This window comes from Primulina eburnea, chromosome 3 (genome assembly GCF_022965805.1).
Source record: "Primulina eburnea isolate SZY01 chromosome 3, ASM2296580v1, whole genome shotgun sequence".
Lineage (NCBI taxonomy): Eukaryota > Viridiplantae > Streptophyta > Magnoliopsida > Lamiales > Gesneriaceae > Primulina > Primulina eburnea.
In genome coordinates, this window is record NC_133103.1 from 50,348,249 (window position 1) to 50,375,392 (window position 27,144).

The 27,144-nt window shown below is 33.5% G+C and overlaps 2 protein-coding genes across 3 annotated transcripts; both read right to left on the reverse strand.

Moving 5' to 3' along the window:
- Positions 1 to 10,828: 10,828 nt before the first annotated feature.
- LOC140827444 (uncharacterized) lies at positions 10,829 to 11,698 on the reverse strand. The gene has a single exon (XM_073190115.1). It carries the CDS (start codon positions 11,696 to 11,698, stop codon positions 10,829 to 10,831), a length of 870 nt encoding a protein of 289 aa, XP_073046216.1.
- A 10,308-nt stretch (positions 11,699 to 22,006) lies between these two features.
- Positions 22,007 to 27,086, reverse strand: LOC140827818 (uncharacterized). Of its 2 annotated transcripts, none has more exons than XM_073190668.1 (3): positions 26,916 to 27,086; positions 23,079 to 26,263; positions 22,007 to 22,698 (listed from the first exon to the last, which is right to left on the reverse strand). In XM_073190668.1, exons 2-3 carry the CDS (start codon positions 26,011 to 26,013, stop codon positions 22,340 to 22,342), a joined length of 3,294 nt encoding a protein of 1,097 aa, XP_073046769.1. In that variant the 5' UTR covers positions 26,014 to 26,263; positions 26,916 to 27,086; the 3' UTR covers positions 22,007 to 22,339. The 2 variants fall into 2 exon arrangements, with proteins under 2 accessions (XP_073046769.1, XP_073046768.1); XM_073190667.1 differs by having other exon boundaries at positions 26,363 to 27,086.
- Positions 27,087 to 27,144: the final 58 nt, after the last annotated feature.

The following is a 27,144-nucleotide window of genomic DNA, read 5'->3' on the forward strand; positions in this document are numbered from 1 at the left end:
GAGCTATATAAACAAAATCTTCTCTGTGGTGACTCAATCCAAAGTTTAGAATCATGTGAATACTGCATACTTGGTAAATCCAAAAAGGTTCCCTTTTTGAGTATGCACACTCAGATCTCTGGGGGCCTGCAAGAACGTCAACACATGGAGGAGGAAGGTACTTTATGAGCATCATAGATGACTATTCGAGAAGACTTTGGGTATATATTTTGAAATCCAAAGGTGAAGCCTATGAAAAATTCAAAGAGTGGCTGCAATTGATGGAAACCAGACTGAACAAAAGGCTGAAACATCTAAGGACCGATAATGGCCTTGAGTATCTGTCAGATCAGTTCAACCAACTATGCAAGCTTAAGGGAATTACGAGACATAGGACAGTCCCGGGTAGACCACAGCAAAATGGGACAGCCGAAAGGATGAATCACACCTTGCTTGAAAGAGTCAGATGTATGCTACTAAATGCAAAGCTACCAAAATCTTTTTGGGGGGAAGCTGTAGCAACAGTAGCATACTTGATCAATAGATGCCCTTCTACAGCATTGAATTACAGAACTCCAATGGAAATTTGGAGTGGATCCCCATCAGATTATTCAAACTTAAGAGTTTTTGGCTGCCTTGCCTATGCCCGCATAAAACAAGATAAACTTGAACCAAGGGCCTTAAGGTGCATCTTCATTGGATACCCCGATGGTATTAAAGGATACAAAGTGTGGAATCTTGACGCTACTGGACCAAGATGTTTTAATACCAGGGATATCACTTTTGAAGAATCAAAAGTGGGATGTGAACAAATGCAAGACATTCCTAAGAGAAACTTTAGTCCAAATCCCAGCTCACAATTTGAGGCGAAGGATCAAAAAGAACCTTCAGATAAAAGTGAAGGAGCTACACCTAATGACAGTACTGAAATTGAGGAATCTGATTTGGGAATACACTGTGATGAGGACACCAGCACATACATGCTTACAAGAGACAGAGAGAGGAGAATCATAAGACCACCACAAAGGTATGGACAAGCTGACCTGGTATCTTATGCACTAGTTACAGCTGAAAATGTGAATCTACACAAACCTTCCAACTACCATGAAGCTGTAAGAGGAAAATTCAAGCACGAATGGTTGAGGGCCATGAATGAAGAAATCGACTCTCTAATAAAAAATGAAACTTGGCAGCTGGTAGATAAACCATTGGGACATAAAGTGGTGGGATCCAAGTGGGTATACAAAATCAAGGAAGCTAACACGGAAGACAGAAGACCAAAGTTCAAGACGAGATTAGTTGCCAAAGGTTTCACTCAAGTCGAAGGGGTGGATTTCAATGAGATCTTCTCACCAGTTGTCAAACATACGTCTATAAGATTGCTGTTGGCACTAGTGGCACAATGTGATCTTGAACTAGAGCAACTTGATGTAAAAACTGCCTTCCTTCATGGTGATCTTGAGGAAACCATATTTATGGATCAACCCCAAGGTTTTATTGAAACAAAGGACAAGAATAAGGTTTGTTTGTTAAGAAAATCACTCTATGGCCTAAAATAAAACAAAGTCCTCGACAGTGGTACAAAAGATTTGATGAGTTTATGACAAGAATAAATTTCATCAGAAGCTCTTTTGACAGCTGTGTCTACATGAAAAAGACAAGCAATAAAGTCACTACCTTCCTATTACTATACGTTGATGACATGCTAATAGCAAGCACCAACACTAAAGAACTTCAAGTCCTCAAGAAGCTCTTGAACACTGAATTCGATATGAAGGAATTGGGGGAAGCCAAAAGAATTCTGGGCATGGAGATAATCAGAAACATAAGAGAGAAAACCTTGTTCCTCAATCAAGCAAGTGACATCAGAAAGGTCCTAGAAAGGTTTAGGATGCATGAGTCCAAACAAGTCTCTACACCAATAAGACAACACTTCAAGTTATCCATGGATCAATCTCCTGAAAATGAAGAAGAAAAAAGGATAATGAGGAGTGTGCCCTATCCAAATGGTGTGGGATGTGTAATGTATGGAATGGTGTGAACCCGACCAGATCTTTCATATGCAATAAGCCTAATATCGAGGTTTATGGCTAATCCAGGGCAAATGCATTGGGAATGACTGAAGTGGATCTTGAGATATTTGAAGGGAACTCTTGAACTAGGTCTAGTGTTCCGAAAACAAGAAAGAGTAAACCAGCAACTGGAAGGTTTCGTAGACTCAGATTATGCTGGGAACCTAGACACAAGGAAGTCATTAACAGGTTACGTCTTCACCTTCTTTGGGACTGCCATAAGTTGGAAAGCCTCACTACCATCAGTGATTGCCTTGTCAACCACAGAAGCAGAATATATAGCCCTTACAGAATCTATAAAGGAAGCAATTTGGCTCAAAGGAATAGTGGAAGAATTCGGTATGGAGCAAGAGCAGATAGTGGTGAACTGTGATAGTCAAAGTACTATATATCTCACGAAACATCAAGTGTTTCATGAAAGATGTAAGCACATCGATGTCAAGCTACATTTTGTGAGAGATATAATCTCAAAGGGAAATTTTGGAGTCCAGAAGATATCTACAGACAATAATCCAGCAGATATGCTAACTAAAGCTTTACCTCAAACCAAGTTTAGGAAATGCCTAGACTTGGTAAACTTGACAGAAAGAAGATAATCTTCCTTTCGTGGGGATTGAGGAGGAGCAACCAGGAAATCTTGTTTTGGGAAGATTGATGGATGCATGTGTCACCAAAACACTAAAGAAGTGGATTGTAGGTGTGTGTGCGTGCAACTACCGGAAGTTAGAAGACAGTTGGGAACGGTTGGCCAGCTCAAGATCTGTTCGGAAACTAACAGGCAGAGGCTACACATATATGTGGATAAGGGAATTTCACAGCATGCAAGGAAATCAATTCTAGCTCTGAGAAACCAAAAAGGAATACACGAGTGTAGCAAAGGAAGAAGAGAGTGTATGTTCTTGAGTGATAGGAAAAATACTTTTGCTCGGATAGGAAGAACTCTTGTATCTTGTACACTCAAGTGTGGTGAATAATATTTGGTTTGTTCCTCCCGTGGACGTAGGACGATTGACCGAACCACGTAATCTCTCGTGTTTGCGTGAGTTGTGCCAAAAGAGTTACATTCTTGTGTGTGCTGATAACGTGATCAATCAACGAATATTCTAACAGTCAAAATTATAAAAAGACAAACATAAATGACGAGAACCGCAATTTTTCAAACACAAAGTGAAGAGTGCATGTTGATGTTAAACCACTCGGTCTCGATTTGTTTTTGTTTTTTGTTTTTTGTTTTTTGAAAATCTATTAATAATATTTTTTAAAAATTGAATTTAATCATTAAATTCATCCTCTGGCTATGTTTTTTGTTTTTTGAAAATTTATTATAATATTTTTAAAAAAAGTTATTTTAATAATTAAATTGATGTTCTTGCTCAACTTGCGGCAATTTCCACTTTTTGGGTCTGTTAGAATTACATGGTAAGAAAATGTTAGAAGCATAAAAATATATACTTATTTGGAGGAATGGACAAAATATGGATACAGACGACTAGTGTTCAGCCCAAGCCTTCGACCACATCGGTGGTATTTAATACCTGAGAGTTGTATATATGGTTTTGGGCAATCCTCCCCCCTTGAGCTAGCTTTTGGGGTTGAGTTAGGTCCAAGTTCCATTCTTAACATGGTATCAGAGCTCAGGTTCCACTGTTATGTGTTGGACCACCCGTTTGCCCATAATTGGGTCATTTGTAAACTTCACGCTCCAGATGTTCATTCCTGGACTTGAGAGGGGTGTGTTAATTGTCCCACATCGGTAGGATAAATAACCTGGGAGTTGCATATATTGGCTTGGACAATCCTCCCCCCTTGAGCTAGCTTTTCACTAGTAGAATTTATGGATTTTACTTCGCCACTCGTTACTTCGGCGATTATTAATTACGAAGTAGTATATATCAATCAACTTCGGTAATAACATCAGTGAAGTAATACATTATTTTTTACTTTATAATTTAAAAAATACGGGCTCCGCTTCTAATTTTTTGTAACATTTTACTTCGACAGAGTAGTTTTGATGAAGTGAAAAATTAAAAAAAGGTTGAAATTTATATTTAGTGAAGTAAAAAATGAACTATAATTTTAATTATTTTTTCTAAAATGATGAAGTAATAAAATATAAAATAACTCCTCATATTAAAATTGTGTCGAATTTAAAGAAAAAATTTACTTCACCACAATTCAATAATTGTGAAGTCGTTATCTATACTATTATATTAAGTGTGAGAGTCTTAAAATAACTACTTTTGAGGACACCGAAATACTTAATTCCATAATTACTCTTCTTACTCTACTAAAACCCTTTTCAAGTCACTTCATATTTTAAATATAAAAAATCAAAACAAAACTTCCCTTTTAAATCGAACAACTTTTTTAAATCGAAAATAATTTCGTGTTAGTTATTTAGTATTATTTAATCAAATTAAAAATAATAATAGCACATGCAATGCATGTGCATCTTTTACTAGTCTATATTAATTACTTCACTACAACACAAAAAAATGAAGTCTTTTAAATTTTTTACTTCATCATTAAATTTAAATTGTGAAGAAACAAAAGATCAAATAGAGCCGGTTTAATAGAGCCGTCGGACATCCGTCGCTAAATATATCGGCGACAGTTTTAAAACCGTCGCTATTAGCGACAGTTAAATAAACTCCGTCGCTATTGGCAACGGTTTGAAAACATCTGTCGTTAGAGGAATCGGCGACGGTTGAGTAACAGTCGCTAATTAGCGACAACTAAAATCAAACCGTCGCTAATTGCTGAATACCCCGACTCTTTGGTTTATTCTCGCATCACTTCACATCTTTGTCGTCCATTTTTCTCTCTGGAGCGATTTAAATTTCTGTTTATTGTATATTTTTTAGTTTCAATTTTTAATTTATAATCTTAAATTTAATTTTGTTGTTAGCATATTTTATCGTAATTTAATTGTTTATAGATTGTTTACAAATATGATATATTAACATGTTTTCAGGATATTATTTAAAAATATGCAGAAATAATTAAAAATTTTAAAACATGTTTTTTTAAAAAAATAATATAATTAGCGACGGTTTTATGTGAGACCGTCGTTATTTAGCGACGGTTGATTCTTATACCGTCGCTAATTTGCGACAATTTTTAATATAACTGTCGATAATTAGCGACAGATTTGGTTTAAACCCGTCGCTAAGTAGCGACGGGTTCTACTAAAACCGTCGCGAATTAGCGACAATCTATTTTTCCCAAAACGTCGCTAATTGGAAACCGTCGCTAATTTAGTTCCATAATACATACCCAAATTGTTCGCATCAATTACTTCACAAAAATACAAAACATGTGAAGTTATACAATACATTTACTTCGTCATTCTATATAAACTATGCAGTTACATATAAGATATTACTTCTGCACTTTACGAAATCAACGATGTAGAAGACGTTGTTTTACTTCGTCATTGGTCTAATTCCGGCCAAAGACTTCGCTAATTTCTTGGATACGACTTCGGTGATAATGCAAAGTAAAATGGTACCTTATTATTTCACGTGCGTCTACTTCGGCAATTATCTACCTATTACTTCATTTAATTAAATTGAATAATTTATATTATTTTTTATAAGGTATAATTTTTAAATTCAATAATATACATAATTATAGTTTTAATTTATATTTATGTGTTATTTTCTACCCAACACCATATAATACTCAAGCCCATTGAATTTTCCATAAAGTGATCCATACATGCCAAAAATATGGAAGCCCAAATAACTAAATAATAATATTAAGACCTAATTATACCAAAAAATGATTTGAATTACTAAGCTCACTCATTTGGATTTGGTTTTTAATTTCGGTTTTTTTTGTTGTATAGAATGTTATGCAAGTGTCTATTTTAAATCATTATAAATAAATTCAAATATACTTTATTTTCAATCGACTTCGGGTTTGGGTACTTAAACCAGTCATTTTTAGAGCAAGCTCGTCGACAGTTGAAACCTATAAGTTCAAAAGATGATTTCCATGTGTATCTCACTTTGTCCCGCAGGTTTATAAAACATTTCTTACACATATAATATTTTAACTTGTATAACATTTATCCAATCATTGATTTGATTATGTACGAATGCGAAAATTGTTAACTTAAATTGTGGTACGAGTTTATTGTTCTGTTATAAAACTGAATAAAATTATACTTTCCACAAAACTATTATATTTAATTTGACAAAAACTCGTGTGAGACGGATCTCGATCTTATTTGGGTCATCCATGAAAAAATAATACTTTTTATGTTAAATGTATTACTTTTTATTGTGAATATTGGTAGGGTTGACCTGTCTCACAGATAAAGATTCGTGAGACTATATCACAAGAGACCTACTCATTTGTTTTTCTTTCTGAAACCAAAAAATGATTCCGGAAAGTTAAACCAATTCAAGAGGGAGCTAGAAGGGATGATTCGTATTCATTTGGAATTTTTTTTAATTGTAATCAGATTTAAATGTTATTTAGAATAGATAAAAACGTGACTAAATAAACAAATTCGGAGTCTCCCAAGTTATTTTCGTAGAAACAAAGAGTAATAATATTCCACTGTTCCATCAACCAGCAGAACAAGTGTAAGCAACACAGTTTGCATGCATTGCATGGCATTGAATTGCATTACACCGTAGCATGCTAGAATTTTTTTTTTAAAAAAGATGAAAAACAATATAATCTGTCTTTTTCATAATTGAACATTAAATTCTACCATTAAAAATCATATTTCTTTCGATTCACCGAAGTATGTCCCCATCTCAGACAGAAATTTTCTCAATTCCAAGATTGTTACAGTCAAATATTTAACAGCAACATTTACTCCACTTTCTTGGATTTTCACAGCTGTCCACCGTCTGAGACCTCAAAGATCTGCCCATAAATAGGATTCATTGTCGTGCTTCACCTCTTCAACAAGTTATCGATCAGTGTGTTTTTCTATTGTGCGAGAGAGAGAGAGAGCAAGGAATAATGGGAAAGTTGTGTGTTATTTTTACCCTTTCTTTCTTGCTGGTGCAAGCAACAGCAAGAAATATACCAGATAACGCCTTAGCCCCCACTGAAAACACACAGAATATGGCTATTTCAGCAGCTTCTCCGGCCAGTAACGGCGTCGAGGATCGGAAAAACTTCATCACATTCGGCGGAGTCGGCGGCTGGGCTGGCTTCGTTGGGTTCATTCCCGTGCTCGGTGGGATTGGAGGGGTGGGTGGAACTGTTCCAGGTGGACTCGGTGGCGTAGGCGGAGTTGCTGGTTCCACTGGCGGCGTCGGTGGCGGAGCTGGCGGCATCGGTGGTGGTGGAATTCGACCATGAATAAATCTGATGTTTTACTAGGGTTTTATATATAATGTGTTGTAGTCATATGTTGCATCTTGCATGGTCCATAAATGGGATGTTTGATTAGGTTTTTCATGCATATATGAATGAAACTTTGTTTTGTGGGCATTGTTTCATTGGTTCACATACATGAAACAAGTGGCCATCATGAAATGTCATGTTTTGTAATACTATGGTTGTATTTGTCATGTTTAGTATATATATTATAAGTATATCCTAAGTTTGTTTCGTATAATTTAATTACGAGTCCATGTAATAATCCTGTCCATGTAATAAAATGGACATTTGAAATACTTTGCAATGACCTATAAAGGACTCATATGCTTACCTTTGTGCACTCATGGGGTCTAGACCGGAAACGTGATAGTCACCAGTACTGTTTGATTTTATTTAGGGAAAATCGTCCACTCTAACTTGGCAAAGTTCGGATTTTTCATTTTATTGATTTTTAGTTATATTTCGTTGGAGTGTTGATCGACACTAAAAAGTAAAAAGTTCTCATGCTGACTGTCAACGTTTTGACAAGAAAAACTAGTAATCAACAAAAGCAAAGTTGTAACAGGACTAAAACTCAACCTACAATAGTAGCATGAGGAGGAACTTGGAGAATACAATATATATGGGCATGGATTGAAGGGAGGCAACACTACGTAGAATCGAATATTTGTCAATTCTATAAAAATTATAACTGAATTTATAAAAAAAATTATTTGTGATAATCGTGTGATTCAAATATTTTAAACAATATAATAAATCTAATTGTCATGTTTTGATTTTTGTCGCTATTGGGACAATTTTTGCTATCCAGAATCTTTTCCATGCATCAACTTGTTATTTATGACAACCCAACACAAGAACTTTTTTTAATATTTTTACTCGAGTGTGTATTTGCAAGATGTTAAGTTGAAATATTTGACAAACTGAATTTTAATGAAGTCAAGCTGAAAATCTGGAGATGTCAAATATTTCGATGATATCTCATATACCAGTAATCCAAATGACTTGCGGCAAAAAACGGTTGGAATCCAACTCGATTATCAGAAAATCATATTGTGGGCTGGTTGAGTGAATTCGGATGTTATCGCGAGGCGAAATGGCGATCGAAACATCCGACTGACCAAACCTCCTTGAATTCGGATTTTACACGATAAAGTTGCTGGTTTTGCTCAGGTTGCAGAAAGAGTTTAAGTGTGTAAATAGTTCATTATTTCTAGAATATCTCTCCCATATGAACTCTAAATTGAGTGATTCTTGATTTTGTGGAAAGTTAAGAAAAAGACTGCAATGTTCATGTTTACCACTTTGCCCCAAAATCAATGAAGCAAGAGCTACTCAGCAGACCAGACCATGTTTCATTCAGCCGTTTTGATCATCCACTCAAACGTTTTGTTAATTCATCCAGTTTGTTCATCCGACCATTTCATTCATTCAACCGTTTTGCTCCTGGAACTGGTCCGCACCCGCAACATATCAAAAAGTCATGTATGATCGTTACAATGTCAGAAATAGTATAGAACTTTTTTCAATGGTCATATTCTTGTTCTAACACACACACACACACACACACACACACATATATATATATATATACGTATATATATATATATATACATATATATACAGAACATCTTGAAGATCAAATATAAGCTCTTGAAGATAATTCAAAGTATGAACAGTCTACATGAATAAATTAGTTAAAATGAGAGCAAGCGAAAGAAGGGAAGATGCATTTGAAAGGCAATTTTCTTGTAGTGCTTAGTGATTACTTTTTCCCTTGTGTGTGAAGATATATCTGAGAGTATATACATTGTAATAGACTAATTTTCTGGCACACACAATCTCTCACATATACAAGAGAGATGAAATTCAAAGTTTAGTTGAATGATATCCTATACACAAAGACATTAAAAATTGTGTTTGTAGTATTAACATAAAAGACATTAAACATTATACAGATTGTGAGGTTGCGGCCTACAATCAAGAGTGTGCTAGGAGTTTTGATTAGGCAATGGTAAAGTTCTAACTCAAAATGATTTCGTACAAATAGTTGTATAAATCAAAGTTTTCTAATGAATCATTCCATGTGGAAGAAGTAGTGACATAAAAGTTGTTAGTCTCCGAACATCCATAAATAAATTCGTGCATTTTTATTTATCGCATTTTCTTACTTTTTCTACTGCTTTTTAGTAAGCATAGTTAAAACATTTTATATGTTTTCAAATATCAAAATATTGCATACAAATTATTGCATCCTAACAAATAGTTGGAAATCAAAATCAGATTTATTATTGTCGTAAGAATTTTAAAGTTTGGAATTAATTGTGATTTTTATTACGATATATATCGACGAGTATAACATAAAATTATCAAGACGAATTGTCTTGATTGAGTGATCTGGGAATTGAGCTCGTAATTTAATAATTTGCGCAAGTAATCTAGCAAAAGCTATATTTCGAGTTGAAAGTAAACTGACATGTGACCATCTAGTAGACGCATCAATCAATACTATGAAGTATCGAAATGGTCCACATGGTGGGTGTATAGGCCCACAAATATCCCCATGAATTCTCTCCAAGAAGGTTGGGATTTCAACATCAATCTTTGTAGGGGAAGGTCTTATAATTAGTTTGCCTTGTGAACAAGCTACACATGGATCATCATTGTGTAAAAGAATCTTCTGGTTCTTTAGAGGGTGTCCATGTGAGTTAATTATTATTCTGCGCATCATTGTTGCCCCAGGGTGACCAAGTCGATCATGCCATAATTTGAAGCTCTGTTGGTCAACAAACTTCTGGTTTGTGACAATGTTTGCTTCGACTGTTTTTATTGTTGTAAAATACATTCCAGAAGGGAGTGCACATAATTTTTCTTTTATCTGCTTCTGGCCAGATATAATAGATGTTATGCAAAGGTATTCGAAATTATTTTCATTTAATGTTTCAATATGGTATCCATTTCGGCGGATGTCTTTAAAGCTAAGCAAATTTCTACTGGATTTGCTTGCATATAGGGCATTTTCAATATATAGGCTTGTATTATTTGGTAAAATAATTTTTGCCTTTCCATAACCTTCAATAATTTTTTATGCACCCGATATTGTTGTAACATTATTTTCAGCTAATGTTAACTCCAAAAAATACCTTTTATTTTGAAGAATGGTATGTGTTGTACCACTATCCACTAAGCATTCATCCTGACATTCCATCGTTAATCTAAAATAAAAATATAATTCAATAAGCTAAATTCAATAAATAATGTGTAAAGCTTTCAAATGAAATATTTTATTGAATAATGAAAACATTTATCGAATAACAAAATAAACCTCCATGACAAATCCTAAACATGGAACATCAAAATAAAAACGAGACCACGATAACCTAATAAACAATAGAAATTCAAAGTAGGAACAAGACCAATGAAAGTAATTACTTATTATTTTCTAACACACCACCACCAATCAAATTATCTATATTTCCATCTGGATCAGCAAAGAAATCAGAGACGTCCAAGTGAGTTATATCAATTGGATCATCATTGTCCACAAAATTTATCTCCATTTTTCCATTTTCCTTGATTGATTTTTGGTATAGATCCACAAGATGTTTTTCCGTACGACAGGTACGAGACCAATGCCCTTCCATTCCACATCTATAACATTTTTCTTCATATACTTTGGAACTCTTCTCCTTTGCTTCTTCATTATTGGAATCCCACTGCTGGTGGCTTGTTTTATGTTTCTTTCCATTTTGTTGCTGATAGTATCTTCTTTGGCCACGTCCACGCCCACGCCCACGTCCACGTCCACGTCCACGTCCACTTTCATTGTCATGATTTTTAGTGGAATTAGCATTCACTTCAGGAAATGCAATTTCATATTCTTCAGGAAATGTAGTTCCATTTGCTTCAGGAAATGGTGTGGATCCAGTTGGGCGCATTTGGTGGTTTTTCATGAGCAGCTCATTGTTTTGTTCAGCAACTAGTAAGCATGAGATGAGTTCAGAGTACCTTTGAAATCCACGTTCACGATATTGCTGCTGCAGGAGCACGTTTGATGCATGAAAAATGGAGAATGTTTTTTCTAACATGTCTTGATCAGTGACTTTCTCTCCACAAAGTATCAGTGTAGAACTAGTCTTGAATAATGCAGAGTTATAGTCACTTACGGACTTAAAATCTTTTATTGTATCTCCTAAATTCATAGAGATAAGGTGGACCTCGGCATCTAAAATCCATGATAAATAATTTTTTCCAGTCAAGTCAAGTGCTTCAAATTCAAGTTTGGTGATGTTCGCCATTGCAACTTAAAAAAAAGAAAAAATTATATAATTAGAATCATGACATAAATAGAGTAAAATTGCATTACTATTATTGAAAATAAATATTATAACAAATTATGCATGTTACTACTTTTACTATGCAATTTTGAAATTTTGTTATTCTATTTGTTAAACTAACATCGATGCAGGTGTACATTGAGATGTGCTCAATTAATAATTTATGTATCTATTACAAATTGCACTAATTACAAATTGTAGCATTATAAACTAAAGAAAATAAAACTCTTTTACGCACAATTATTCTAAATACGTAAAACAAATATGACAGAATCCTGCCCAACTTCGTAAACAAGCCATATATTTCTTGAAAAGGAAAAAAAATCCAACACTTTGGACTTAAAGAAATTATAAGAAAATTTATGTCTTAAAAAAAATTACTCCCACACCTAGAATTTCACAGTTCAAGGATTTCAAATACCAATAATTTGTTTAGATATAAAAAATCCAAGTAAATTTCAAATGAACTTTATACAAATTTAAATAATTTCAATAGCATCGGGGATGGATTTAAAATACATAGAAGATGAGATAACTTGAAATCAATCTATTAAATCGTTCTAAGATAAAATCATCAATTCAAAAATCGTTAATCAAAATCAAATTTATCCATTCAAACACAATAAAAAAATATTTTCGGATCCTCAATCGAAAATCTAAAACTCCTTTTATTTTTATTCTATAATGTCGATTAATTTATCATTTCAAAATGCTTCTAAAATGTTGATCCTTTATCTAAGTTGAAACATTAAAATTTTGTACCATAAATTAAAGCCAATTAAATAATTTTTTTTTTTTTTTGGGTCTAATTGATATCAAATATAGTATTGTGATTGACTCAAAAATTATCATAAAACTAGTAAATACTAGTATTCACACAAAATTTTAGCGACTAGTTAAATCATCAAAATCCAAATAATATAAATCTTAAACAACAATACATTTATAATCAATATTCTTCAAGAATATTGTCGAAACATATGATAGTTATCTAAATTCTTCAGGAATACGATAACATTATATTTTATATCAATATTATTCATAGATATTGATAGATCTTTATGATTTTAGATCAAGATTCTTCGGGAATATTGATAAATCTTATTCATTAATATTTTATTCATAGATCTATCAATATCTTCAACATAAAGTCGTGTTGTGCTACTTCAGGAGCATCAACATAAAATTAAAAGTTGTGATTCTTCAGGAGCATCAATATAAATCTATAATTTGTGCTACTTCGGGAGCATCAATATTAAATCTAAATATTGTGCTTCTTCAAGAGCATTCATACAAGAATAAGAATAAATTATTTATAAATTTTACCTTGAAGAGCACTCGTACTGATAACGTGTTGTGAATAGTAGAGAATATAGAGAAGAGAGAATGATTTTTTGTGTACTTTATTCATCATTGGAGACCTCTATTTATAGAGTAGATTTACAGAACTTGAATAGGTAACAATATAAATAATCATCTATAATATCTTTTCTATAACAATCTACACAATTATGCCTTTTTTAAACTTTTTGTAGAAACAAATCACAAAAAATAAAAGGCACACAAGCCGATACGGATTACTATATTATTACAATTCTATAAAAAATAACAAGTTATAATTAAAGTTACTTAATATGTGTGAAAAATAATCTATATATTTAGAATGTATGTGGTATTTTGTTTTATTTTTAGAAACAAATCACAAAAAATAAAAGGTACACAAGCCGATACGGATTATTATTATTACAAATCTATAAAATCATATTTAGTTATTCAAATTCTTCTGAATCCAAACAAGTAAAATTTATGTGAGTGAGTATCATCTGAGACCGTCTCACAGATCATAATCTGTGAGACGGGTCAACCTTACTCATATTCACAATAGAAAGTAATATTCTTAGCATAAAAAGTAATACTTTTTCATAGGTGACACAAATAAGAGATCCGTCTCATAAATACGACCCGTGAGACAGTCTCACACAAGTTTTTGCCAATTTATTTTGCTACACGAACTATTAATAAATTGATACATAAACTATTGTAAATGACTTAATCGGTATACAAAAAATTATCAATAAATTGGAAATCGATCGACCCGTCGCTCCACAAACAACTACAAAACATATTACGCGGGCCAACGAATGACCAAATTAAACTGATGATCATAGAACAAGTATAATCCATCGAATCTAACTCCCCAATAGCACAACTTAGCAAAAGAACAATGTTGCAAATCCCTAAACAAATCGAACAAAAAAAAACGACCATGCCTCCTTGCTGCATTCAGATCGCACTCGAACTGACCCGTGCCCACGTCTGTGTTCACCATATCTTTGTAAATCCAAACCCGAGCCGGTTCCAAAGTATAGTGTCCGACGTCGATGTCGTCTTGTCTACAAGAAACGTTTAATGGTTTCCCCATTTGGTTGGCGATTTTTATAGTGATCGGAATAATTTCCGAATAATATGAAGGGAGGAACATTAAAATTAACAAGAGAAGGAAGGATGAGCTTTTTTTCATAAATTCCATGGTTTCAATATATTTTTGAGAGTGAATTAAAGTATATATAAGGATGAAAATTGATGGTTTGGAATTATCTACGCAATTATATATGGTAGATATATATCTGGTTGACTGTCGAAAATATATTGAATATATATAACGTTAAGTTGTTGGAGATTGTCTATATTTTTTTTTTCCTAATTTAATGTTTCCTAATATAAATTAAAAGTTGCTTCATTTAAATTTTGGAATTCGTTTTTCTTATTGAAAAATTTATTTTTTAAAAAATTGAGATGTGATTATATGAGGTAGGTCGAGAGTACTGGCCCATATAGTTTATGATAAGTCAATCCAATCACGTCTTCGTTAAACTTACCAAATAACAAATTAAAGTAAAAAAAAAAAAAATCGAAATGAAAAGCACAAGTAAGATAAGATAAACTAAATGTGGGAATATTTTTAGTACTCTATTGAAAGACAAACATCATCGAACGGTTTCAAGATCAAGATGTTTTTACCGAATCAAAGTTCTATATGCAATACACATGTTCAAACCGTTTAACTCTAACCGTAGTGCAAACGGTGAGATGTAACTAAATTCAAAGGATACTACAAGTAAAGTCGTTTCTGATAAAGTATGATGTAACAATATCGACAAATTACAAATGATAGAACGTTTTCGAATATGTCTTAAGTCAATTAACTTTTCAGAGGCTACTGGATCTAGAGAAGGAAAAATCAAAAGGACATTAAATGAAATTTGTTACATTGTGTGATGATGTTTGTGAAAAGTCTATTTTGTCGAGAATAAGTACAGATGATCCTTAAAAATCAAATCCTGATCATAGGAGTTTTTCAACTATATATATGCAGACTTCAAAGAAAAGAAGCTATACTGAACTGAGTGATTATTTCTCAAGCTTGCAAACTTCTAAGATCTTCGAGCACTCTTAATCTTTCATATCTCAAGATGCTCACATAGCACTTGTCTTTTAGAATATATCAAATTTTCAAAGATCAATATGAGTTACATTACTAACTCAAGTCGTAAAGCTAACCGTTGGGTTATTTGTATTAGGGGTGTTCATCGGTCGGTTCGATTCGGTTTTCGGTTTTTTATTTCAATTTTTTCGGTTTTCGGTTTCCGAGATATATAATCCGATATCCGAATCATTTTTCTTCGGTTCGGTTCGTTTTCTACCAAAACAATTTGGTTATTTCGGTCGGTTATTTCGATTTTGGTATAATTATTAAGTTAATGCTATAAATATATTGTAAAATATAATATGTTAACTTTCTACGTGTTTTCTTAGTAAAATATTTTAATATAAGGTTTAAATTAATTAAATAAACAACAATCAACTAAAAATTATTCAAAATGGTTTTTCATTCACTAAATATCATAAATATATAATATAAATAAAAATACAAAAAAATATTAATTTAATGAAATTTTGATTTTTTCGATTTTGACATATATAATCTGAAATCGAACTAAATAAACTTCGGTTTTAATATTTATATCCGAATTACAAAATTCGGCATTCGATTCGGTTCGATATTCGGTTTTTTCGGTTTGGATTTTCGGTTTTATCCGAAGTTTGAACAATCCTAGTTTGTATTGTTTTATAATGAACCGAGGGTTCTTAAATGTCATGTTTTGTTTAAAGTGATCACTAAGAGTGTCGATTTAAGCAATTATAAGCCCTAACTGAAATAAATTGTTATAAGACGTAAAATCAAAGTCTTTTAGTGAAAACTTTCCTGAGTAGAAGAAAGGACGACATAGAAGTGTTATCTTCGAACGTCCATAAATCATTTGTCTCATTTCAATCTACACTTTATATTCTTTCATATTAGTTTAAAGTTGTTTATTGTCAACTTCCTTACATATATTTTATCACAAGTCAAGCCAGACCGTTTTCACACTTTTTAATTTTAATAGTCCAGCAAAGCCAGCTGTTCAAGAATATTTTTTAACATACTAAAATATATTAAGAACATCTCAAAGTTTCGAAATTTATTTTATAATTTGTCCACCCTAGGTCTAAACTCTAATCTGATCCCAGCAAATGGTATCAAAGAGGGTTTTCTCCACTCTGACAAATACATATTTTTAAATGACACCATTTAATAAGATTCAATGTTTTATAAAGAAGACTATGATGACTGAAAAATACGCATGCATGCACATTTAGCGGCTCAAGATGTTTACATGTGGTATGTGATCAATAACAGTCCAATGAAGATCTTGAAAGCGAATACAACTGTAGCAATATCTGATGGTGATTCACATATGGTAGAAAAGCACTCGTCTGAATGGATAACTGAAGACAAAAAGAAATCCAACCTTGATAATGTAGCCTAAGACACTTTATACAAAACTCTCGACAAAAACATGTTCGACAAGATCAAGACATACTCAACTGCCAAATAAGTATAGGAGAAGCTGACCCAACTCTGCAAGGGCAACGATCAAACCAAAGAAAACTAGCTAAATGTTGCAATCCAGAAATTCGATAATGACAAAATGAATCCCAACAAGACTCTTAATGAGTTTGATTAATATTTTATTAGTATTTTTATTGAACTAGCATCTGTTGGTAAAGAATAATCTAACTACAAAATTGTTTTGAAGGTTATGAGAGTATTGCCCGAGAATGAGATATAAAGATAGTGGCTATGAGAAGTCCAAGGATCTCAACAAACATGAGCTGCACGACTTGTTCGCTGATCTTAAAGCCTATGAGTTTGAACTAAGAATCCGAACAGAAGAAGAGTCATCCAGTTCGCAACAAACTAAAGCTCTAATTTCTAAAACCCCAATTCCAACTACTAACGAATGATGTTCCAGCAGAAAATCTACTGACCAGATAAGCAACTAGACTATGTCCTTACTTGTGGGAATTTTTTTTAATAAAATCAATCTAAATTCAATTCTTATCGTAAAATGAACTAAGCGGGTGATAATCAAGATTGATTTCATTGGAGAAAGCAATGCCATTTTATTGCATATTGCAACATGCCAAAGAAAGATGATCAGGAGACTTTAGAAAATAGATGATCCAAAGATTATAGAAGATCCCACAAGAAAAATAAGTATCAAAAAGATCTAGTTGATTAGGAAAGAAAGAGAAAATGGGTCGACTCAGACTCAGATCAATCTAGTTCAGATATCTCCTCGAGTGAAATTAATGACGAGAAGGTCCAATGTCTCATGAAAAAATGTTGAGCCGGAGACTTCAAATAATGAGTTTGAAACTGTTGACGACATGATATTTAATTTTGTCTCATATGAATTCATACGATAGGATTTTGTCACAATACTGCATGATATGATGGATGAGTTTAAAAGAATCTCACAATTATTGATGAAGCTAAGGCAGAAAAAAAAACTAACAGATAAGTCAAACAACTATAGTTGTTCGCATAGAAAGGAATTTGATGGTTTGAAAGTAAAAAATAAATCTTCTAGCAGTTGAAATGATGACACACGAAGAGTGTTCCAAAAAACTATTAATGAAAATAAACAGTTGACATTTATAGTTAATTCTTCGAACAAGTCTTCTACCTCCATTGAGAAGATTCACGATTTAAAAAATTAACTGATTATAGAAATGGACTAGGGTTTGGCAACAATGAATGCAACTCTTCTGAGGTAAATACTCAATCGTGTCTAGACAAATGTGAGTCTAAGATGATAAATTTTGTCCAGTCTAGCACGATACATGAACATTATTAGTTCGAAGTTCAACCTTACAAGAATGTGAAGTGTAAATAATATGTATATATTTTTATTTTTAGGCCATGATAAATAGGTCTGGTTCGATACGTTATATCTGGGTTTTCAAAGAATATCGTATACCGTACCCAAAAATGAATACCGAAATTTCGGTACGACATAAATTACATACCGTTTTACCAAAAAGAATTGGTATACAATAATTTCGGTATGATGTCGATATAATACCTTCTATACCAAATTTTTTAAAAAAATTGGTGTTATTACATCGAAATACCGAAAGTTTTTGAATGTCATACCAAATTTTTTTTTGAATAGCATACGATACCAAAATTGACATTATATTATAATTTTTAAAATATATGAATTTTTCAGTATTTTGGTTTGCAGTATTTTGGTTTTCAGTATTTCGATATTTACTGAAATGCCGAATTTTTTTGAAATTTACGTTATACCATTAACTTTGGTATGAGCGATATCTGTGGTACGATAAGTACACTATACCAAATATCCGGTAGTTTTTCACCACCCCTAATCATAACCTTCTCCAAAAATTTCGACTGTAATACTTCAGTATTATCACGTTATACAAAACTCCTCTCCACTGCCGAATCGAATTAGAACATTTGGTACTTGTACATATTAGTATGATTATAATTAAAAAAAATTAATCAATCAACAAGATAAATAAGAAATATATTTCCTAAATTAATACTTGTAAAATTCTACAAATTAGATGACAAATTAATCAAACATCTCCAATATTTTCATTCCACTATTTATCTACATAATCCATCTTATCGCCATATTTTTTTTTAACAATTTCCTATAAATTTGTTGAATAAAAATAAGAATAAGCGAATATCATTATGAATTAATGTAATACCACTCCTTTTTCATTATAGAAATTAAAATAATTTTCATTATTAAAGATAATATATAAATTAAAGCAAAAACATGTCTTTCCATCCCAATTAAACATTCCTAAATTTCTTCAGGCTTATTGCATTTATCATATAAAATTTTATCAACTTGTAAAATAAGGGCTTGTTTGGTAGGGTTGATTAAGGCTATATAGATTTTCTAGTCCCTGTTTGACTTGATTTAAAGGACATTGCCTGTCATTATGATAAGTAATGTTCATATTGGAAAAGAAGTGACATATTATTTCTAATGTTCATATTGGAAAAGAAGTCCACGACTCTGCCACATATTATAGCAATCCCTCCCCGTACCAAGGATTATTGGTAGCAAAATACGAAATTGTCCCTTTATTTTAAATAAAAAAAATTCACAATTGCTAAATCTAGCTTCTCTTTCACAATCTCTATCTTCATTGCCGACAGAAAATCTTATTCCTAAGTTCCGATGTTTTCTTCAAATGGTTTTGCACGACAGCTTCCGAACAGATCTATGATTTCTTCTCTTTACAAAAAAATAAATCAGAAGATTCTCACAATAAAATTACTTACAACAACTAGCATTCTCTCACAAATTACAATACATCTTCAGATCTAAGTAGTTGTGTGATCTGTGTAAAACTTCAAAACAAAAACAAATTTGCAGTATTTGCAGATGCAAAAATACTCATAGACAATCATAATCACAAGTCGTCGTTGATTAGTGCATGGTGTTTTCGGGCTTCCTTTCCTTGGAATCACTGTAAAAGAAGAAAAATCGACGTGGAATACATTTTAGTAAAAACACCTGGAAGAAGATATTGTTCTGTGCTTTGGAAAGAATAGGGTATTTTGTGGTGTGAAATTCAATTGTTAGATTTTGATGTCCAAGGTATTTTTTGTGCTTTGTGAGAATTTGATTGATTACTCCAGGGTATTTTGATCAAAACAAAATTTATTCTACAAATAAAAATTCTACCACACATAAAATAATTAATTACACAATATTACATATCATCTCTTATCAATTATATATCAATCAAATTAATAATCATTTAATTATTTCATCATACGTACCAAGCGGTCTTAAAATGATAATATAAGAAATTGGAGTACAATTACTATCAAGCATTTATCATAATACGTGGAGTGTGGATGAATCTTCCTATCATTGAAATCTGTGTCATACTATACTCTCATCCCAAAGTACACAAATAAATATATAGATTTTGCATTTATAAAAAAAAATTAATTACATATATCTTTATTGAGATTTACGATAATCACAAAAAAATACAATTAATTTTAAAATTATATGTACCTCCCCAGATTATATCAATCTTACAATTATTCCCTCCAACTATGAAAATTGCATACATATTGAAGGGAAATATTATCTCTTAATTTAATTAATATAATTTCTTAAATTAAATGATTTCTTTAATATTATATTTTCCTTATTGATTTGGTCATATATAATATTTTATAAAATTTTGTCTTTATTGATGATGAGATAATTATGTAAATGTTATCTTGATAAAGGATCAATATTTCACTTTCCTTGTTGAATATGTTATCTTATGGAGATAAACTCTAGGTGAGAAGAAGTTTATAAATAAGAAAAAGGAGGACATTGATCACGCGGCTGCTCGATCAATCATACACTCACTTTCGCACTTCCTGGAATTTTATAGAAAAATTTACCAACGTTGTTGCTGCTATGTAGCGTGCTGCCGTGATTGTTGAGGACAGTTCAGACAACACGCGTGAAAGTGTTGGCTAAAGATTGTGTTTCGTTGCCTCAAACTTTTGGCATCGATATTTTGCTTTCTTGAATAATTTTTATTTTGGTTGTTTGTTTTTTGGAAAGCATTTGTTTTCTCAAAGTGTTGAGAAAATTGATTTTTGTGAAGATCACTAGTGATAGGTTTTTGTAAACGTTATGATTTTCTAGTGATTAATTTTTGTCCTGAGGCACATCACAAGTATTTATACTTGTGCATATTTAATCTTGTCCATCTATTTTGTTAAAGTCAATTTGTGTTACAATCTTTAATATTCCGCTGAATGTTGTCTCAAATATTGTAACATTTAGCATAACCCTAATTTTGATCAAAACACAAATATTAACTATTTTAACTACTTGGTGTTATACTGCTCTATCTGTCAAGCATTACACCTTACACATATTATTCTCTCACAATATACACTCATATGCAAAAGGACACGTGTGGGATATACTGATATATATATATATTATATTAGGATATACCTGCACATCTTTGACACGGACCACCCATTGATGATGTATATAATTACGATCAATTGACTTCATAAAAGATGATAGATATAAACTATATATATATATATATGTGTGTGTGTGTGTGGTGGTGTTAATTTTTTATAATGTGAAACCGTTATTTTTCTATGTGAATTGGAATACGGTTAGGACTAACAATAGTCTGCAAATCATTTAGTCAGATAAATTACATTAGGCAAGTCTTTTGTAACAAGTTGGTCCGAAAAAATATTGGTAAGAGAAATCAATTTCCTAGTCGTTGACAAAACACTCATTTACTCTACCAATTCGAATACCCCTAATAGACAAATATATGTAATTTTTAAAATTAATAATTGTAAATATAAGATCGATACAAACATTTGGGATGTATATTTAATTTTCAAAGTTAGCCGGATGTTTTAGGTAATTATTACAAACAGTATTAAAGGTATATATAACTCACCTTGAAAAATACATCTAGTCGTAAATTTGCATATTTTGTTTTTTCATTTTTTTGTCATGTTATCAGTCAATTTATGGTCATAATCCATCAATTCACAACTTTTTAACACTAATCTCATTTAATCTGAGTGCTTTTATCAGTCAATTTATGGTCTTAATCCATTAATTCATAATTTTTTAATACTAATATCATTTAATCGAAGTGCTGACTTAACGCCTAAAAATGATGAAAGTCCCAACAGACATTGTCGACGTGTCCGATTTAACGTCGACATTATGTTAAAAAATGACTAAAATTGAGAAAATGAGCAAGTTAATATACTAATACCGTGAATCAACCATAACATAACCAAAAATAAAAAACGTGAAAATTACGGGACCAAAAATATATATTTTCCCACCATAAACAGCAGTTTTTTTTCCATGCTTAGCTCTTTTGTTTGTTGCTTCCTTGTTCTTGGAAAACTGCTTGAATTACATTACAACAGTTCGTTATAGGAGAATATAACACCGTTGTATGTAGTTTTAATGCAGATTAGGTTACATACTACAAGTACAAACTCAATAATTCTCTAACAAAATGTACAACTAAATCCTGCCGCAACAAATAGGCAATGGGTATGAGTGATATGAGCAAGAACCTACTGTAAAAAAAGTTCATCAGAATTAAGAAAAACCAAAAAAAAAAAGTTTGTGCTTACACCATAGCTTGTCGCTAGACCTCGTAATCCGGAGGCGAAACCACGCTACCTTCTTGCTCATTAGATTCCATCAGCATAATCACGACCTCTCGCATGGATGGTCGATCTAACGGTTGCGTGCGTGTGCAGAGGAGAGCGATCTTCAATACTGTGATCATGTGGTTAGCACTAGTTTCGTCTTTCAAATTCAAACGACTGTCGAATATCTCAGACGAGAGAGAATGTTCCCTGATGAAGTTCCGTGAATGTGCGACGAGATTACCTCCTTCTTCGAGGGGTTGTACCGGTGTCTTTCCGGTTAACAACTCCAGAAGTACCACACCATAGCTGTATATGTCGCATTTTTCTGTAACTTTCATAGTGTATGCATACTCTGCAAAGAAAAATGTAAAACTTTTAAGTGTTTGAAATGAATTAGTTCAACACGAGATTGGATTTTAATGAGCTAAACTAATCATAAAGGGTATTTGAATAGTGTCAAACACAGTTATTAAAATCTCAAGATCACACTAAGTGTACACTGCCTCGAGATCCATTCCCCTAAATCGTTCCGCCCAGCGTCTTCTGGCTACGCTTTAAACATGCATATGCCTCTAATAACCTCTAATAACTATGACAGAGAGTAAAGGCAGAGAAAAGAAGATGGAGCAGGGCAATTTAACTTATCACGACTGGAGTTTTAATTGCCAAAAATTTGACAAGTATGATCCGAAACTCGAAAAATCATCATTCGAAAGGGAACAAGATGCTGACCAGGGGCAATATAACCATATGATCCAGCAACTGCCGACATGGACTTGGACTGGGGCATATCAATCACCTTAGCCAGACCAAAATCGCCAACATGAGCTTCAAACTTTTCATCGAGCAGTATATTGTTCGACTTTATATCACGGTGAATTATCCTAGGCCTGCAGTCATGATGCAAATAAGCAAGCCCTTCGGCAGCTCCGAGAGCAATGGAGAACCGTGTTGGCCAGTCAAGATCACAAGTTGTCCGGTGAAGCAATTCCCCCAAGCTACCTCTCGCCATATACTCGTATATAAGAAGATTCGAATTTTGGTGATAGCAAAAACCAAATAGTTTCACTATATTACGATGCCTGATCTTTCCGAGAGTTAGAATCTCAGCTTGAAACGTGCTATCAATGTTGTTTCCCTCTCGATTCGATGCTAATTTCTTCACGGCAATCGTTTGGCTAGATTGCAACACGGCCTTATACACAGTACCAGCCGCTCCCCTACCGATCACAAAAGAGTCGTGAAAATTATTTGTGGCCTCAACTAGATCGTGAAAAGTGAACCCTTCTTTTGGAGGGAAGTATATATCGGAATCTTCGGATGAAACGTCGTTATCTTGGGAAGAAGCAACTACATCAACCGGATGTTGTTTCATGATGTATAAAATTACTACGATTAGAACAAGTGAAACTCCACCTATCACAGCAGCAACAATAGATACTACCTTTCCTCGAGAAGAGTCGGCATTTTGTTTGGGTCGAGGAGTTGTGTCCATATTTGTGCAATTACCGAGAAGCCCGCCGCATAGCCCTTTGTTTCCAATGAAGCTACCGATGCTCATGTTCTGAAACAACGGTACATTAGGCAACGGACCCGATAATTTGTTGAACGAGAGGTTGCAACCAAGTAAACTTGAAAGATTTCCAAATGTGCTTGGAATCTCACCACTTAACTCATTATTATTGAGCAGAAGGTATTCTAGCAAGATAAGGTTTCCAATCTGAGGTGGTATTGCTCCGGACAACTTATTAAAACTAAGATTCATGGCTATCTGCAAGCCAGAAAGATTACCCAACTCCTTCGGTATCGAACCCGATAATAAATTTCCACCCATCTGCAGTTCAGTCAAATGAGTGAGATTACCTAATGCACCTGGTATATCTCCAGAGAAAAAATTGTCAGAAATAATAAGCCGTTCAAGCAGAGAAAGACTTCCCAGTTCCTTCGGTATAGGCCCAAGAAAACCATTGCCACTAAGATCGAGCCTTTGAAGGGCTTTGCAATTCATGATTTCTAGTGGTATCTGCCCCGAGAAAAGGCATGACGAAATGTTGAAAGCCGCAAGCTCCGAAAGATTCCCTATCTCCTTTGGCAACTCGGATGTAAAGTAATTTCTCGAAAGATCAAGCCTTTGCAACTTCTGGCACGTCCCGATCTCTTGAGGTATCGTGCCACTGAAATTATTTCGACCCAATTCAATTGCCGATAGATTGGTCAATCTGCATAATCCTGAAGGAAACCTCCCAGTCAACCTATTACCACCTAGTCTCAGCTGTACCAACGAAAGGCAATTCGAGATACCGGCTGGAATGCTTCCATACAGATTATTAGACTCAAGATTCAGCAATATCAAGTTAGAATGCTGACATATATAAGGAGGAATTCTACCGGTTAAGTTATTATCAGAAAAATCAACTACCCAAAGTCGACTATAAAGACCAAGGCCTTGAGGTATAGTACCGCTCAAATTATTGTCAAAAAGTTGCAACTGAAGCATCTGAGGGAGATACAGAAGGCCAAATGGAATAGGGCCAGTTAGGCGGTTTATCGACAAGTCTAGCTTCGTCAAGTTCATCAAGCTACTGAGTTCTGTTGGTATAACTCCCGATAGCCCGTTCTGGAACAAGTACAGCAAGCGTAAGCCCTTTATTCGTGTCAATTCAGTAGGAATTTCACCAGACAAATAGTTCTCCGAGAAATCAATTTCTAACAAGTAACTAAGATTGCCGATTTCTTTGGGAATGGTTCCGTTTAATCCATTTCTGTACAAGTATAACCTCTTCAGAAACCTGAGTTTCCCGAGTTCAGCAGGAATCCCTCCAACCAGATTTGTCTGGTATAAAGCAAGAGTCTCAAGACTCGTACAATTCCCGAGCTCACCTGGTATAGATCCGGAAAATGGATTGTCCCAAAGGATGAGATCAATCAAGTTCGTCAGCATACCAAGCTCTTTCGGTAAGTTACCATCTAATAGATTCTGTGCAAGACCAAGAGTTTCCAGGCTACTACAACTGCCTATTTCCACTGGTAGATTTCCAGAAAGCTCATTCTGCCCTGCTCGAAATGTTTTCAAGTTCCTCAACTTACCAAAAGATGCCGGTATCGAGCCGGAGATACTATTCGTGTACGCAACAAACTGAATTAGAGAAGTTAACTTCCCGAACTCTTCCGGAATAGGACCGGAGATCTTGTTATTGCATAAATTCAAATCTTGCAAAGAAGAGAGATTACCCAATTCTACAGGAATTCCCCCACTAAAATGATTGTCGTTCAAATAAAGAGTTTCCAATCTTGATAAATTCCCAATCTCCTTCGGGATGCTCCCCTCGAACCCGTTATGAGAAAGATCAAGATAAGTTAGGAAAGCCAGACTACCAATACTAGAACTCAACGTTCCCGAAAGATTCAGCGAGCTCAAATCAAGGGACAACACAACCTGTTCATAATCCAAAGAACATTTCACACCTATCCATTTGCAAGGCATCTGATCATTGGGATTCCAATTCCAAAGAAAATTATGGGCGTCAATAACGACTTTCTTGAACTCTAGGAGATAAATTCCATCCGCACTCAACGCCTCAGACCAACAAAAAAGCATCATTGGGAACATTAAAATTGCTATCAAAATCCCAAAAACACCTTTTCTGAACCCAAACACTGTAGACATTGTGCCAATCTTTTGTTGGCCAAAAGTCACCACTTAGACAAAAAGATCACCACCAAGATTCAAAAGTGGAACCAAAATCTGTCAATCTTAATCAGAGATGCTGGAACCTCAAATTCTTGAAAACAACTCGCAAAGGACATTTACAGAAACCTCGAAAAGGGGGCCAAAAAAATGAGATTAAAGTCATGAACTGATCCTCTAAAAGGCAGCCAAAAGCAGTTCTGATACACAGTCCACCGAATGGGAACCTCTGCATGTAATAAATAATAATCAACATAAGAGGCGCTGCCTAAATTAATATATAAATTTAGAAAGGGAAAAAAAACCAACAGGCTGAATCTGCCCATACCTTTACATTAAAATTTGAAATCAAAATCCACCAATATTCAAGTGATGCCTTGAGATAAAGAGAGAGCAAAAGGCATGAAAATCATAAATAATACACAAAAATGAAAACTTGAACTCTAATCAAGAAACCCAAAATTCAACCCTTTGCCCAGAGTGGTGGGAATTCAACCACATCCAAGATTTGAGATTAATGAAAAAAGAAGCGATTCATAAGATACAAGAATGAAAGAAAATCCCAGTATCCAAATGGAATGAATCAAATAGCTATATATTATATTTTATAGGTTTTGGACTTGTGTTGCTTAGAAAGCAAAAGAACAGCACAAAACAACACAAAGGCTATTGTCTTTTAGCTGATGGAGCAAAGTAGCAAAAGGGACCATCTTCAGATGGACAAAAAACAGCGAAAAAACTTCTCAAGAAATGGAAGGCACATTTGCTAGTCCTTTCAATGAAGCTCTAATGGCCGACCATGATGCTTCCACAATCTTCCCTCTCTCCACACATATCGTATTGAGATATTGATTTCTTGTTTAAAAAAAATTATTTTTCACCTTTTTTGTGTGTGGTTCTTGGAAAATATGTACATAGCTATCATCAAGATTTTGCTTTAAACTCAATCTCAAGCTCTTCCCAACCTTCTCCCCATGAAAAGTGGGATCTTTTTAAATTTGGAGTGCTTTGGAAAAGGCAACTTTTTAGGCTCAGAAGGAGAGATGGAAAGTCCATTTTCATTTTGCCCATTTTTAATAATTTATTATATTTAATAATTTAATATAAATT

Bases quoted from the DNA above. Each gene is read 5' to 3' on its own strand.
- LOC140827444 (XM_073190115.1), bottom strand. From the start codon at position 11,698: ATGGCGAACATCACCAAACTTGAATTTGAAGCACTTGACTTGACTGGA.
- LOC140827818 (XM_073190668.1), bottom strand. From the start codon at position 26,013: ATGTCTACAGTGTTTGGGTTCAGAAAAGGTGTTTTTGGGATTTTGATA. The intron at 22,699-23,078 runs GTCAGCATCTTG...TTTTCTTTGCAG, and splicing joins ATATGGTTATATTGCCCCTG to AGTATGCATACACTATGAAA.